General features: G+C 33.9%; 1 protein-coding gene across 1 annotated transcript; it reads left to right on the top strand.

The window, feature by feature from the left end:
• Window positions 1-1,077: 1,077 nt before the first annotated feature.
• LOC116175419 (obg-like ATPase 1) lies at window positions 1,078-17,635 on the top strand. The gene is made up of 10 exons (XM_031493529.1): window positions 1,078-1,228; window positions 1,935-2,124; window positions 3,278-3,338; window positions 12,228-12,355; window positions 12,407-12,582; window positions 12,992-13,069; window positions 15,084-15,181; window positions 15,662-15,805; window positions 16,614-16,710; window positions 16,990-17,635. The coding sequence occupies exons 2-10, from the start codon at window positions 1,944-1,946 to the stop codon at window positions 17,221-17,223; spliced, it is 1,197 nt and encodes a 398-aa protein (XP_031349389.1). The 5' UTR covers window positions 1,078-1,228; window positions 1,935-1,943; the 3' UTR covers window positions 17,224-17,635.
• Window positions 17,636-17,867: the final 232 nt, after the last annotated feature.

Below are 17,867 nucleotides of genomic sequence, written 5' to 3'. Positions count from 1 at the left end.
AGAAAACAGGAGTATCCAGAGTGGGCAAAGGAAGCTGTAAAATTATTAGTTCCATTCGCCATTTTCTACCTAGGTATTAGAACTAACGCGGTCTCTTCAATGTTGCGAGGGACGCAAAATTGGGCAACTTTTTAAGCTGTAGTACAATTGGCGTCTTTGAGAAACCATCAACAACGATGTCCGGCACAATATGATTCTTTATCACCTATTTCATTTAAAGTAGCCATCAATGAATTATTTTGATATTTTGTTAACGCCTATACTACTAACAGTAAAATGTTAAAAATGATTTATTATTTAACTCAGAAAAAATACTTGTTACTAAAGTTTTAACATTTTGGTTTAGTAGGCGTTAACAAAATGTCAAAATACTTTGTATTCGTATAAAAAATGCTACTTTGCATCCTGTACTCTTTTTCCGGTCCATATAAAAATACGAAGTTGATGATTGTTTCTCAAAGACGAAACGTCGCAGCGAAAATCTTGTAATATGGTGAGCTTAAAAAGTTACTTTCGGTTTTTTTAATATCTTCGGAACTGATCGGAATTTCGCATTTTTAAAACATCGATTTAGTAAACCCTAAAATGCGCAACTCTTTCTATAATTTGACTGACTGTGTATTTCTTGTTATGTGTTTGTAGTCCGTTTATGTGCAGTTGAGTTTTAAGACACTGGACTATTGCATATCAAAAATTTCATAAAACAAGACTACATGATGGTAAGAGTTCTCAATTCTCAATTGTATTAGTTGAACGGCGATTTTCTAAGATAATTTTATCCATTCTCCTTACCTGGATAGCTTTTCTTATATCTAAAAACTCCAATAACCATCATACACGTCATAGTACTTACTAATCGTTTCACTTATTATGTGTTCCAATTCCAACTTGATTGACCTCTCGATTTTTAGCAAGCAAGGAATAAGTTCAAATAATTACATAAAAGAGCGACGTGCATTGACAAAGTTTAGCTAGCTATACAGTATAATTTAAGCCGCATCGTGGTCAATGAAAACTGAATTGTAATGTAAGCCACAAAATATTGTCCATTAATTATGACGCGTACTGTACACTGCGAAATAAGTACCAACGAAACGAGCTCCCGTAGTCCGTTTTCCCTTCCTTAAAGTAATCGCGTTTACCGACATAACGTGGTTCAGTGCAAGATCCTATAATTTTGATTTCTGGAGCAATTGCAACCTCAGAGTGTGTAAATTTTTAACATTCTGTGAGTATAATACTGTAATTAAATGCTGCTATCATTTAAAGCTGCGTCTGTATTTAACTACTCTATTCAGAATAGCTTCGCGTTCTTTGTAGGTTAGGATTGTTTTCGCTTCGTATATTTTCAGTTTTCCATTTTCTAGGCAATATTTTTGCCAGAATCGCATGCTACGCTTATAAAATTTGCGGACCATCTTTCTCAATTAAAAAATGCGTTCGTTAAATACAATATTTGGAAAAATCTATTTAGTAAAGATGCAAACCATTTGCCTTCTTAAAATTGCCCTCACGAATCGCTAATGCAAAGCAAAAGAAAACGAAATTACGAGTTAAAATTATAGTGTAATTTTAAAACTTCGGGCAGTGGTATTGATAATTACATTAATACTATTTCTTGAATTGATGGTAAATTTAAAATTGCAGTTTACCGTCTTCGTTGCGCTTACGCGAAACTTATTATTAAGCTGGGATTTTAAAATTTCTGCAGTTTTACAAAAATATACGTTACAATTTTGATATCAGATTGAAAGTTGCTATTTTGCGGAAATTAAGTTGCAGTTTATAATTTCTGTTATTATTCTCGGATAGTAGAATATTTTGCATACGATTACTCCCATACTTACCTACCTACCTTTCCGAAGAAAACGCGAATCGATCTCGAAAATTCGCACAAAATGAACCTTATTAGTGTATACTTTTCTCATTTTCAGTAACATAGGATGCCGCCCAAAAAAGCAGTCGAACCGGAACGGAAACCTCTCATTGGAAGAGTTGGGACAAATTTAAAAGTCGGAATCGTCGGCGTCCCGAACGTTGGAAAGTCGACGTTTTTTAACGTAATTACGAAAAGTGCGGCGGCAGCGGAAAATTTTCCATTTTGCACTATCGACCCTAATGAAAATAAGTATTTTTTTTATTTATACCTCACGGTCCCATTCTTTTTGCGAAACAAATTCGGCTTTTAATAAAACTGGCATTTCCAGAATTTACAGGCGATTCTAAGAAATTGGATTTTATTTCGTGGAAATCATTTGCGATTTCTGATGATTTCTCGAAAATCACTTGATATTGTAGGTATTGATTTTGCGCATTGTTTGAATCAAGGTAGTCGTTCAAATCTGCCGTGCTATCGCTCATGTCTTGGTTTATACAGGGTGTCCAATTAGTGCGATAAAGGATAACGCTACAAAAAAATTGTTTGCTGACCTAATCGGCATAACGCAAAAATATTATTGTATGTACAGAGTGCTCCATAAATGTGGCATGACAAGCAACTGTGTTTTTTTAAATAGAAAATCAAAAGTTGGAAACTGTTGGTTTCAACATGATGATCCACCCGCGCACAATGCCCTCATCGTGCGAGTATACCTATTGGACAAATTTACCAGGAAATTGTTGTACGTGAGTGCACCACCCTGTTGAAACCGGCAGTCTCCAACTTTTGTTTTTTTTTGTGTGCCGTATATTGTTGTATTCGTAATAGAAAATACAACTCAGTGCTACAGTGTGCTCTGTTTTTGCAGACCTTATAAAAAAATAAAGTTGATGATGATTTCTTCGAAATGAAACATGGTATTAAAAATCTCTAAACCGTCCAAAAAGTGGCAATGAGAAAGTGTTTTTATTTTTTTGAATCTGTTGAAATAATATCAGAAAAAATAACGAAATCTCTAATGTGACTATCATCGTATCTTCCTTGATTTGGGAGATGCCCATGATAGACATCCTTTTCCTTTTGAAATCAAAGGTTTTTTTGAAATAAAGGGAAACGGGAGACCAATTTTAATATTTTCTTATGTGTCAAAATTTTTTTGGTAACAATCATTATTCATACCAAACTTATGAAACGGACGTTAGTTTTTGGTTTCTTGGGGGTGCACTTGTGTAACTTTGGTGGTTCCTCGTTAACAAGGTTTCACCCGCAGCACATTTTCTGATATCAACTGACTTCCGAGGAATTTCCACGCAATGATTTCTGCGATTCTTACAGAATGGACACTCCTTTTTCTACGTACCTAATGTTCGTACGGCTGACAGTTTTATTTTTCAGCAAGTCGCGTTCCAGTTCCCGATGACCGATTCGATTATCTTTGCAACTATTTCAAACCCGCAAGGTAAGTTTTAGGAATCTAAAAATTAGTCATTAGCGTAGAGATTGAATATTTTTAAACTATCTGATAAAGTGGTGTGTGTAGGTACCTACGTTGTTCCCACCGTCACCCTGGCGCCTTCAAATTGGCAGCTCCGTCATTAGATGTGTCGAGTTGACCAACGCAATTATCCGCTATGCCCAAATAATATACCTCGTCGTAGAAAATGTTATGCGTCTATTTTGTCAAGTCGACGCTATTAATAAGGTTAAGCTCCTTCCTCTCGAGGAAGGCAGTTATTTTTAATTTTATAAATTAAATTCCATCCAAACTGATATACCGCGTATTTACTATACGCCTGAAGGAAAGCGGAAACCTCTCGTGTAGTTTCGATTAGAATTATTAGCCACTATTTAGAAATTATAGCTCCATTTGAAATCAATTTTCATGTCGCGCCGAAACAACTGTCTACCCCACTTTTACGATGGGCTTTTCAGTTTAAAACGAACTACTTTGTGTAATCCCATAATTTGTATATAAGACAGAGAAAATGCCTTAATTTGAATAACGAAAAAAGCGGGGCCGGGGAAGGGGGTGTTAATTTGGTAACAAGTTGGCTCACTTCCATATCTCCACCAAACAATTGTAATACGATTGTAAAATTTTGTTTACAAAAGTGTATAAAAAATTGTTTTATTTATTCAACTTTTTTATTTCATATAATGGCCATGCATAAAATCCAAATCAGTTGGAAAAAAAAAAGTTGGCGCTCGGTTTCGTTTTTACATTCAACTGTATTATTATTTCTCAACTTCATTTTTTTCATTATCTACCAGTTATTTCTTTTGTTTTACTTTATTTTTGCGATCTATACCATTTGCTATCACAAGTGTTTGTAATGTTTTTGGTTACATTTCCGATCACTTGTTTTGTTAATTTAGTTTTATACTTACATCCAGTATTTATTAATTTTTCCTCTCAAACTTTGTCTTACAATTTTACGTTTGGTTTTATTTGGATCATTCGGTGCGTAAGTCTCTTTGATTATAACTTACTTACCTAAATGCTGCTTACAATTTTACATGCACAAATGGTTTGGTGGGTTTTGCAATGCATGCAATTTCGTTCATTATAGTAAACAAAAAGCTACTCAATTTATTCGTCAGTTACATACAGTTGTTTGTTGTATAGGGACACAGCAAGGAGGATGGGCCTAAAATAGCTCTTGAAAACTTTTGGAAACCCTAAAATACTTTCAAATTAGGACTCCGCTAACTTTGACATAATCCTAGATATTTTTTGTTGCTCTTAGAAAATGCTTACAATCCTTAAAGTTTCTTAAATCAAGGTCTTTGGGGATCTTGGAAAGCCATGGAACCGCGTAAAATGTTTTTCAATATTTTGAAAGCCTTTTGACGTTTAGAGTCTTAGAAGCTTTTAAAAGCAAAAACCTTGAACCCATTTGGAAAACCTCGTAAAAAGGTTAAAGGACTTTCAAACGCTTTTAAAAGTTTGCTTTATTAAAAAGACCCTTTTCCAACGAACTTATATTCGATATACACGGTGAACCAATAGTGTGTGGACGGATTCTTGTGGGTTTATTAACGTACATGTTCGCCGCTTGAATATGATGAATCTTTAAGGCTACAAACTTTGATCGGAACCCATACACAGGGTGATTCACTTCAAAGATACCATTTTTTAAATTGAAGCTGCGTATATAATTGCCTATTTGGATTCCTTCGGTAATTTTAGTAAGTTTGCGTCACACTTGTTATCTAAACCGAACGATTTAGCCGCAAATCGAAATTTTTAAAACAATTGGAGTATCACAGTAATTGTCAAACTACCTACGCATGTGACTGTGAAATTACTTACCATAAAATGTACCATTGTGAGCCGGGCGGGCAGGGGCGAATTCTTTTTTCGTTTTGAGAAATCGATTTGCCAATCATTCATAGATTACTTGATTTTTTGAAATGCAATTCCGCACTTTTGTATTTTGTTTAATGCGAAATTTCATCAGCTTTTTAACGATGTAAGGTCATCCATATCATATCTTTGTTTCTTTTAATTTCGCATTTTTTAAATTTTTCATACATAAGTTGCTAGTAGGCCGTGGAAAATTAATAAATGTCAAAGTAGGCCGTAAACAATAAACAAATGTCAAAATTGACTTTGTCATTTGTAATTATTGGTTCCTACGTTAGACAAAGGTTCTCAGTTTTAGTTTTGCTATTATATTTTCGGAATTACGTTAAAATAAATTAAGGGCAAGTCTGAAATCTGCCTTTAACCAAGAAAATGAATTCAATATTTTAACAGCAATTATAGAAATTTCGCAGTATACAAGACAAATTGGAATTGGAACAGGATGTTGAAGTAAAATATCTATAGAATAATTAAAAGAAAAACTCCTTGAAGATTTTCCGCAGACATGTCATCTTTCTTATTTATGAAGATATCTTTTGGAAATTTTAACCAAAGATTCTTCTAGTAAACGCATCCATATCGCATATTTTAAACATCAGTAGGCAGGGACGGACCTACACAAAAAAATTGGGGGGGCAGACATGACATTTTGCCAACTCAACTGTAAAAATTTCCAACTCAAACGGAGTAGTATCTATTAAGATTAAGTGGTATTTTCAAGTCTAATAAATCATGTAGAAAATGTAGGATATCAGTATACGGTCTCTAATACTAATTAAAAGCATTACCAAAATACCAACCTTGTGTTGAAGAAGGAAGTGACTTTCCTATTAAAGAGTCTTTTTTTATAGATTTTGCCGCAATTCCTCATTCCTTCAATGGTCGATTTATTACATTTACGATTTACCTACTTTCGCGGCATTCGCCAACTGGTAATGAAAATTACCAACTCTTGTCAAAATTGCCAACTAGTTAAGTATTGGAGGGGCAGCCAGCCCCCCCTTGCCCCCCCCCCCCATAGGTCCATCGCTGTCGGTAGGTGCTGCGCAATATGCTAAGTTTTTTTTACAAGTATTTATGCCAGAACTTGTTTTTCTTTTTTCATTTTATTTCGTTCCAGCTCATTATTCGAGTTAAGTTAAGTAATCATTTAAAGTAAATATTAAAAACGATTAAAAATAATTTGAATCGCTTATTGTTTATTTTCCACGGTCTATTAGCTACCTATGAATAAAAACATTCAAAAAGAACATCAAATCGCCAAAGAATGCAAATGCCAATAGATACTACCAAAGATAGATATCAATAACGAGCTGGTGAAATTTCGCATTAAACAATAAAATAAAAAAATATGGAATTACCTTTCAAAAAATCAAGTTATCTATGCATGACATTTTCTGCAAATCGATTTCTCAAAGCAAAACCAGAATTCGAATCTGCCCACCCGTTCAGTTTACATTGGTATATTTTATGGTAATTCCACCGCGATATTCAATTTTCTACGGGTTGCGCGGCTATATACCTTTCCTTTTAGATATCAATGTGTGATACAAAAGTCACACTAAAATTACGCCAGGAATCCAAAAATGCAATAAAATACAGGGGGGATATGAATCACCTTGTGTATCGGTTCCGATCAAAGTAAAAATATTTTAGGTTTGTAGCCATAGGTAAGGGTGTTCCACCATGCCCAACTTCAGAAATGTACGTTAATTAATAAACCCACAATATTCCGACACACACACTGTTGATGCTCCACCATGTATGTATCAATAATTTGAGTACACGCAGTACACATTATGACCTTTCTGCTTTTGACTCTTCATTTTTGACGGTGGAAATATTGACAGAGAAAAATACTATACAGGGTGGTGACTTGCGTCACGCATCATATAGGGATTTCAATGTAAAATTCGTAACATGCCATGATTGGCTCCTCAAATTATTCAAAGCAAATTTTTGTAGAAAAAAAATTTGTTACGTCAATCAACCGTATTAGTTTACAATTTTTTGCATAATAAAAGCGGAAAATTGGAAAAATAAAACCCGCATCTTTTTCAATAATCTGCGATGCCATGGAATTTTATAATACAAAAACTACGCCAATATCCGTCATGCCATGGAATGTCTTCTATGAAACAAATCAAATTCTATGGAAAAGTATTATATTTAGAACAGCGAATTCAACATAAAGAAAGACCAAATTACTAATATAACAATTTACAATAAATGTTCGAATACGTCACCATTAAGGTTTGGATTTAGAGAGTATAGGCAACTAGTGATGCACATGTAATTCAATGGGGCGTGCATTGCCTCTGAACTTCATTCACCATTCCATAAGCAAGGGGTGTATATGATCGGAAAAATATGCATTAGGTAGATAGATGTACAGAGCATAGTTTCCATACAATATAAACTGATATTTTGTCCACTAATATATGTTTAAAAAATCCAGAAAACATGCGTCAAAAGAGTTCATAGTTTAGGAATTAATTGCAAAAATTAGGGAGCAATTTAAGCAATACGGGTGTATGGGATCGGTAGCGTGAATACTTATCTATATTTTGGCAATTCATGTGAAGCTCAAAAGTTTTCATAAAAAAAGTGGTGAATGAAGTTCTGAAAAATGGGCATGTAAACTGGAGAAATGGAAATAAACTACGCAGCTGTGACTAATATCGCGGTCAACAGTGTAGCTTCTTTCTCACAGAGGGTGCCACCAAGAGTTTTAGGAAGTCAGTAAAAAATACGATAAAGATATGAAATAGGTAAGCGCTTTTATCTTGCGATGGAGTTGTTCTTACTTTTTAACTAGGCTAGTACTAGTACTGTGTAATGGGGATAATAAAAGACCAAAAATTTAAGAGCAAAAAAAACTAGCAGGCTATGTAAGTTGCCTATGCTAAATCATTTAGCGATTCTCTTTCAAGGTTGAACAGAGCGTGAGTGTAATAGAATTTGCTGACAGCAAGAAAAAGATCGTTCACTGGTAGGTATATTATTATTTTGTCAACTACTTGCTTCGAAATTTATTTGGTTTCTCTTTCCTATTCATTGTAAAAGGTACCTCCTCTACCTATCGTTTTATGAAATAAATAATAGAAATGGGGATAGGTAACATTCCTTTACAACAAATATCAAAATTATACCTAATTTTTAGAACAAAGGGCTGTTGTATATTGTTGTTGATGTCTGGCAAGATGCGACCTTGTGTGGGTGTTTATTTGTAATGCGATTTGTTTGACCGTCTTCCCTATTCTTTATCTTTGCTGATTGCAGATTAAAATACCGTAATTTATAATCCATACCTTGTTGCAAATTAAATTTTTTGAACTTCAATAGTTCCATTGAATAAAGCTCTTTATTCAATGATAGTACCTATTACATATTAGCATTGAATAATAAATCTGATTTATTATTCAATGATATTAGTATTAGTTTAGTCAGTTTAGTGTAATGTGTAATAATTGACCTATACAGGGTGATTCAAATTCAAAGGCCACCATGGGGATCTCGGGAACTGTAAGAGATAGGTAGAGGTAGTTTACATTTGACAAAGTTACCCTTGATGGTAACATCATCTATTTTTAATAAGAAATAACATTAATTTGTAAAAACACAAGAAACTACTTACGTACGTTACTTAAGACAAAGGCAAAAAAGATATTTTACAAGCATTAAAAAAATTGATGTGTACATTTTTGAAATCAGAAAAAAATTCTCTATCAAATGACACAAAAAGTAAAAATTACTTCCATAAGAAACAAAGTTGATGATAGTTAACCGGAGACGAAACGTCAAACTTCAAATTTAAAAGTAGCATCTTGTAGAGGGAAAAAAGTGGCCATAATAATGTGTCATTTATTATTAAATATCTTTGTAAACAACTATTAACTTCAGTAAAAAACAAAAACGATTTTCAAAATCTCGTTTTTTCCGGATATCTCCGAAAGTAGTCAGAATTTTCAGTTTCAAAACTGTTTTTGTTAAGCATCAAAATACACAACTTTGCCAAATTTACCACCTACCTATCTCTTACAGTTCCCGAGATGCCCATGGTGCAGTGCCGGATTTAGGGTTTCTGCCGCTGTGGGCAAACATTTTTTGCCGCCCTTGACATATCACTATATCACCATTATTACAAGGTGGGAAAAGTAAGGCATTCATTGGCTATATTTGCAATGCAATGAATGTACTAACAGATTTTATTTTTGCTTCATTTCATTTACCGATTCACCGTTTACCTAAAAAATTTGAACGCATTTTAATTTTTATGTTTTTCTCCAAATTTGCCGCCCTTACAATTTTGCCGCTGTGGGCAATTGCCCACGTTTGCCCCTTATATAAATACGGCACTGCCATGGTGGCCCTCGAATTTGAATCAGCCTGTATATTACTAATTTACAAAAGACCATCCCTCGAATGTAAGACATGGGGAACAAATGTATATTTAGGTATAAACGGCTAAAAAATTAAAAAAAAATCGGTAGATATACCGTATGTCCCCGGATTGACCTTTACAAGAAGAAAAACTTTTACTATACTTTTTGACAAAAATACATTCCCCATAAAAGCTTTTGCTTGTTCTAATTCGAAATTTCCCTACCGTTTCAGAGAAAAATACAAAAAAAACGAAAATATGGTTGAACTTTTTCCAAGTCCTAAAAGTCAAAACGCGTCTCTACTGTAATAACACTTCGTTAGTTACAAAGTCTTCGTTACCTGTTATTTGAATAGGCACTAGGATCGTTTTATAAGTATAACACACTTCGTAATGACATTGAATAAAAACCTCTTTATTCAATGGTAACAATGAAAAAGAATTGAATTTCCAAAGGTGTTTTCTTTAAAATGTCGGAATCAAGAGTTTTACTGAAGGCCCTTCCAAACAAAAAGCCCCTGTCGCCACTTGTGAACCAATTTTACGATCTTAATTTTGAAAGTCCCCCATGCCAATAATTACGCGATTTTTACTTCATACGTTAAAAGCGGTTCATTATTCTCCTCAAGTTATGTGTGGTAGAGCGCTAAATATAATTTTGTTAACCTAGCAGTCTGTAAGGAGCCGTGAACGACCTTGCGTTTGTGTTTTGTATTTTCTTGTCGTGTGGTTATGCAAATCAAATTGCATTTTTTTTAAAGCTCCCTCTGTGTTGTTTGGGGCCCACTTAAAGAGAGTATAATGATTTAAATATTTGTATAGAAAACTGCTGTAGTTACGCTATTCATTATTAGGTACCAGCACATTCTAACGAAAAAAACTTTGTCCTTTACTATGGGTACTTCTCTTTTCAGGCAATCCCAGCCTTAACTGCAAGACTGTAACCAAGTCGATCATCCATTTCGAACTGCTGCTAATTGATAACTGGATAGTTTTTGTTTTAGAAAATTCCATGGCATGGCAGATTATTGAAAAAGATGCGAGTTTTATTTTTCCGATTTTCCGTCTTTATATGAAAAAAATTGAAAACTAATACGCTTGATTTGCGTAAAAAAATTTTTTCTACATACAAAAAACCTTAATACATTTTTGCTCTAAAATAATTTGGGGGGCCAATAATGGCATGTTACAAATTTTACATTGAAATCCCTATGGTGCGTTACGCAAGTCACCACCCTATACGAATATGTAACAGGCGATTAAAAATGGATTGACGTCTAGTTGCCTTTGGAAGTTCAAGTTTTAAATTATATGCGATTTCCCATGTAAATTTTTACATTTTCCGGATCTTTTACAATTTTGCGACTTATTCGAATTTTTCGAAATTTGAATTTGATTGTGTTTAGTCAAGAAATTACTATAACAAAATAAATAGCAAATTTTGGGTATGAGATTGTTTGGTTGGTTAAATAGGATGTTATTTACTTAAAATGCGATCTGAAATTTGCGCGGTTCATTTAAAAGAATACATTGGGAAATTGTAGATACGAATATATGTATTGTGCTTATAATGTTTCCTTTATTAACGCAATGTTACTGTTGAATAAATAAATAATGGTATTTGTAAGTCTATTTAATAATTAGATACCCCCGCATTCATACTAGCAGGAATATGCTATGTACAGAACGGTCTTTGATCCGAAGTTAATGAATACTCCCTTTAGCCACTCAATGCACCACCAAAACCATTTCTGCCTCATCAAACTTGCAAATTACATCAGAAAGTCTCACAAATGCAAATGCAGTCACCGCTTTAGTGACATTTTACCCTCAATTTTATTTTATAGCTTTTGGAAAGCTCACTCTACTGTAAAAAAGCCTGTAGATATTCAAATGCGTTGCAAAATCGTTCGCGTCCCTCGGAATAATTTCTAGAAGAGTTACAGGCATTTTATGCGCCAGAGCCGAATAAAACTTATTCCGTTTTCGGTTTAAGAAATGAATATTTCCGTATTCCGGTATCGTGCCCGAAAGACATTTTCGTAAAGTAAAAGGTCGTTTCGTGACATAATGAGGTAGTTACGGGTTTATTAAGCTAAATGTTGGTCTTTTAAGGCGGAGCGTTGTTATGGTGAAGGATAATGGCGCCGACGCCGGTATCACATTTACTAAACAGGTACACTAGATACTCTTAGGTATATATGGAATTGAACTCCATTGATAATGTATATGTATATGAAACTGTATTATTAGGTAGGTACGTTATGTTTCCACAACTGCATTATACTCTCGTAGTAGTACATTTTAATCCTATTTTTAGAGGTTTCTTTTTTCTTGTATAAATGCCAGCTCTGAATACAAGGGGTAGTTGTTCCCATTAGTGTTAGACAACTGAAACCATAGTTAGTTAGTATACAATACAATCGTATGATATAGGTAGTATAAATAACTGTGTTGCGTAGAAAGAAACCATTTTAATCTCCCACACTACAAGAGGTACCTACCTTCTGAACAATGAACATGAAGTTCTTCATTGAACTTTATATAATTTACAAGTAAAGTACGTATACTACCTATAATGACAAACTTACTTTCAGCAAGGTTCCGGCCTTTTTAAATGTCGTCGATATAGCCGGATTAGTAAAAGGGGCGTCGGAAGGACAAGGGTTGGGTAACGCTTTTCTAAGTCATATCAGTGCGTGTGACGCTATTTTCCACCTCTGCCGTGAGTTTGCATTTTCTTTCACAAACATGTTGCATATTAACATACCCGCAGGAGCATTTGAGGACACCGACGTTACCCATGTGGAAGGCGAAGTTGATCCCATTCGAGATTTGGAAATTATTGGCGAAGAACTTAGGCTTAAAGATGAGGAACAGTTGATGAAGCATTTGGAAAAACTGGAGAGGACAGTCGTTCGTGGTAACGACAAAAAACAAAAACCAGAATATGTAAGTATCGGCGCTCGCTGTGCTCGATGGAGGTTTAAATGGCCAACAATAGCGTATCGCTGTCTGCATTTTTCATTTATAAACCGAACGAGCACAGCATGTAAAGAAATTTCAATTAATCGATTCCCCATGGGATTAATTCAATTACAACTAGCAAACACTTTGTATACAATGGATTGTGATAAGTCATCGCCCCGGCACGAGCTAACAAGCTGTGGGTTATCTGAAGGGGAAATCGGATCTATTGAATTATCATGAAATATGCGTTAATGGGATGACGATTTCTTATAGAAACTGTTTTAACAATCGTAAATTTTATTGAACGTTTCGGGATTTTGATGGCGGTCGTTTTGACTATTATCCTTTACAAAAATGTCTCGCGTTATACTTATTTTATGTTTGATTACAGGACGCCTTATGTAAAATTAAGTCTATTCTTGTCGATCAAAAGCAACACATTAGATTCGCTGATTGGACCGTCAATGATGTAAGTATTTCGTCATAGTAATTATTAAAGTGTCTGCATACAGGGTGATGACGGTTATCGTTGCCTCGAAATACTTTAGATAGAAGTGTAGGTATTAAGATTTCCAATCTATAAGTTTACATATAATTTTTAATACCATCAGTTTACTGTAAATCAGTCGGCAGGACATTCTAGACGTCTTTTGCCCGAATAAGCGTTAAATACTATCAAAAGTATATTTTTCATCAATCATGTAGGTACTACCTCCATAAAATAATTTCAAACTCACGCTTGGTTCCTTTTCTAGTTGGACAATTTAATTTTTAAAGGTGTCTTGCAGTTACGTAAGTGGTTCAAGACCGCCGCGGGTCCTTCTCCCTTTCATAATCGAAACAAATATCCCTTACCCTTACTATAAACATTTTAATGCACAGATTATACAGGATGCTCATTATGCCCTTTGAATTTTCTTTCGAAATTGGTTTTTAGTCTATAACTTTTGATTGAGAAGTCTGATCGAAAAAGTACGAATTGTTTTGGATTCTACGCACCAAAATTAATAAGAAAAAGTGTTTTCCCGAGAAATTTTGGTGCAGTCGATTTTGTTAAAAAAGGAAAGTTATACCTACACTGCCTTTTTTTGAGGCCCCAAAAAACAATTATCTCCAAGATTGGGCTACTAGTTTAATAGTTACAGTATATAGTATGTATTTGGGTAAACAAATTTTATTTTCCATAACAAGACAGCATTCAATTTTTTTTTTCAGTAAACAACTGAATAACTAATAAAGTAATAATACTCGGATAACTAGATTGATGTCAATTGTGAAATTAACTTTATAACCGTTTTTTTACATTATTTCAAGAATTTTCTAGTACCTATAAGATTTTATGTCATCGAAAAGAAAAATAATCTATCAAAGGTACATTGCTCTGATTTACGTAGTCTCAGTTTCTTTACATTTCACTGTAGGTACGCGTAGGGACTCCTTTCAGATCTTTCTTACAGATGAGGGATATACGTATTATAATCTAACATCTCTGCTTCTGATATTATTAATGTTCCCAAACACTTATTCACCTGAAATTCGTGAATTTTTAGACACAACTAGATTTTCCACTCGCGATTTCGCACGTTGGAGTGCGACATCAACGTAAAAGGAAGCTTTTTAAAAATCCTATAATCCAATCGGGCCCAATTGTGAATGTAAACCATCCGTAGACACACAGACAAATTTAATCCAAAACCGTCTAGCTGTTTAGGCGGAGTTTAATCACAAACACACGTACAGAAGAATTTTATATATAATGATATGCAGTCACAATAGCCAAAAAAGCAATGTTTATTCCCCAACTCCGTTCTAAGGTTAGCAGTTTCACAAATTTGCGGAAAATACGATTCTTATATTTTTTTAAGTCTCCCTAACTATCTGTCTGTAGACACAAAATTTAAAAACGTAAATTAATAATTAACGTCAAGATATTAAAATCAACAGAAAGTCGTTTAGTATTCCAAAATGGCGTTCTGACATCGCTTTAAGACCGTTGCCCCGTTCTAGCCTTTCCCTATGAAAATTCGAGTTTTTCCAGATTTTGTCACACTGGAATGCACTGAAGAATAAATCTCAAATCTCAGATGTTTTTTATATAAAAAATGTGACCGAATGAAAACAAAATTGCGTTATTTATATTGACTTGAATTTCCACTTTTTCCAAGATATTCCGCGGATATTCTACTAGGGAGGTCGTGGGACTTTTTTGGGAGTGATCCTGGACATGTTCCCATAAATCTCGCTTAGTAATTACAAATGGCCGCGTTTGGAGGAAAATTAGTCCAATTTTACTGTACTACAAAGTCAATTGAACGCATAGCTTCAGATTCAGTGTAACATTATTGATTTTCTTAAACTTCGCAAAATTAAGTATAGGTAATGTTTGATTTGATGGTGAAAAAACGGCCACAAATTCAAATTATGCCTATACCTTCATCTTGTGCGCAAATAACCAAATTAAGCATACCGGTTTTCTGTTCCAGATTGATATTTTAAACAAATATTTATTCCTCACGTCCAAACCTGCGATGTACCTAGTGAATTTATCCGAAAAAGATTACATAAAGAAAAAGAACAAGTGGTAAGTACGTTATAAAGACACTTTTTAGCGAAATTATCAGAATCAACTATTAAAGTTCTTTCACAAAACACAATACTTACGCACTATTTTAGTCATCTGTTCCAGTGTTATAAATCTGATTCGTGTATTGATTTCAAAGATACCCTCAAAAGCTACGAGAAAGTGTTGAAAATGTTTTCCCCACTAGGGACCGAAACACGCACTCTAAAATCTCTTTTCTCTAAAATTTTAAATAAAATTTGAGTTATCCGTGGGTAGATCTTTTTATTATGAACATAGGGATAATTGCATTGTATGTGCGAATTTTAAGAATTTATAATTGTAAATTTGGAAACAAAATGGTTCCTGGGTTCCCCTATCCCTATAGTTCTCCAAAATCTATTCAGTTGACAAAAAATAAAATATTTTCTAATGACAATTGGAATCCTTTGTGTACCTAGTTCGCATGAGACTTTTCCTAGAATAACTGTCATATTACAGGTTAGTCAAGATAAAGGAATGGGTCGACAAAAATGATCCTGGTTCAGTTATCATTCCATTTTCTGGTGCTTTTGAACAAAAATATGCCGAAATTGAAGATCCCATCATGAAACAACAATTTTTGGAGGAAAACAAAACTTCTAGGTAAGGGTATAGTCTGAATAGTTTCCAAAAATACTCCGATATTTTTATTAAGAAGTTTTTGTCGTAATCGAACAATTTGTACGTAATTAGTATGGGGCTATTAACATAAAGCTTATCTTTTGTGATAAAAATCTAAAGAAGTAGGTAACTATAAACTTAATAAACATTACGTTGTGCGGTTTATAAAATCTTCAAATACAAAAAAAAGGGGGATGAATGTGACATGTAAATGCATACCTCAAGACCATATTGCGTCTGCTAATTACATCCACATTATGTAACAAAATGACTCTTTATTTACCTACAATTTCATCGATTCGTTCTCATATTATCGCGCATTGCGAAATGATTAATTCACTATACCCCAAATGGTTGATCAATCAAAATTCCAATTCATGTATTTCAAAAATCATCTGTATAATTATATGCGTTATGTTCATCCTAGAAATCGTCTGGAAGAACTGTTCACAAAAACATAATGATACATAATACTCTTCCGCCGCAATTATATTGAGAATTTTTTGTTTCATTATTGATTTGGGTACAATAATTGACGCGTTTTTTTTTCAACAACGGAAAATTGTCAAAATGGTGGCAATATTAAATATATAAAATTTACTCAAGTTTACTATTATGGTATAAAACAAAGCTTCTATTACCAAACTCACTACCATTTCGTTTATAATTACAGGGGTTTTAAATTACCTACCATTAGTCTATTATAGTGACTACTTCATTTAATTTGTGCACTTTTTGTAATTGTATTTAAAAGCGATTGATCTTTTCTAATCTATGAATCTTTTGTTAGTGTTCTAGATAAAATAATTCTGCAAGGTTACAAATCCTTACAGTTGGAATATTTCTTCACCGCTGGCGCAGATGAAGTTAAAGCGTGGATAATTCAGGTAGGTACCTAATTGTAAGATACACTCGAAATTGTAAAAGAAATCGCTTGCTGACGCGCGTATGAATTTAAGGTGACTTTATGCTGGTTTTACATCAACATAATAAATTGATCAATTTCTTGTTCAAGTCAACATTTTTACACTTTTCACTTTTTTTGTACACAATTTCTAATCCGTACAAAACCGCATTTTAGAAGCCAGACAGCGCGTTCGATTTCTTTAATAATTTCAAGTATATTTGTAGTATTTCCGTATGTGTATACACTTATTGAATTGCAGAAGGGTACAAAAGCACCTCAGGCTGCAGGACGGATACACACCGATTTTGAAAAGGGTTTCATCATGGCAGAAGTAATGAAATTTGTCGATTTTAAAGAAGAGGGCTCCGAAACGGCCGTTAAAGCCGCCGGAAAGTACAGACAGCAAGGACGAAATTACGTAGTGGAAGACGGGGACATCATATTCTTTAAATTTAACGCGGGCGCCGGTCTAAAAGACGCTAAGAAAAAATGATTAAGAATTTTAATTGTTGTCATGGTTTACCTATACGTTAATATGATTTTTTTCTCGGAAAGTATAAGCTGTTGACAACAATATATACTTTGGTACTTGTCACTTTTTCTTACTTAACACCATTTTAATTTGGTTATTAAGTAAGGCATGCGCTAAAAAAATCCAAAATATTTAAATATGTTGGCGAGTTATTAGTTTAATTCCTAAGGACCACCTGTACAAAATACTCTCTTTTCAATGTGCTACTCGAATCCTTAAAAAAATCATAATGAAGATTTCTCAAGTGTTCTGCACTTATGGAATTACCTGCAAGCTATCAACTTCATTCTTGCTACCCGTGTGCTTTGGTTTGTTTAAATTTTACATATGTGATGATGCTTTTGTATGGTGTAATAAAAAGTTTACCCCACAATATTAATTACGACCAAACAAATTAAAGCAAATGTACATGTATAACTAAAAATCTAAACCATATAACATGATGAAACAATACATTTAGGGCAGGATCTGGAAATAAAAGCTGATGATTGTTTTAAAGCTTTCTTACAGTGCCGTGGATGGTGAGCATAAAACTCGACATTTTAGGACTTTTGGTGATTTGCTTCTAATTTGTAAACTGCCTACTTACGCTACAGCTTTGTATA

This window comes from Photinus pyralis, unplaced genomic scaffold (assembly GCF_008802855.1).
Source record: "Photinus pyralis isolate 1611_PpyrPB1 unplaced genomic scaffold, Ppyr1.3 Ppyr1.4_LG7, whole genome shotgun sequence".
NCBI classification, from domain to species: Eukaryota; Metazoa; Arthropoda; class Insecta; order Coleoptera; family Lampyridae; genus Photinus; species Photinus pyralis.
The sequence above is the reverse complement of the archived record's forward strand: the minus strand, read 5'-3'. Positions and strand labels throughout refer to the sequence as shown.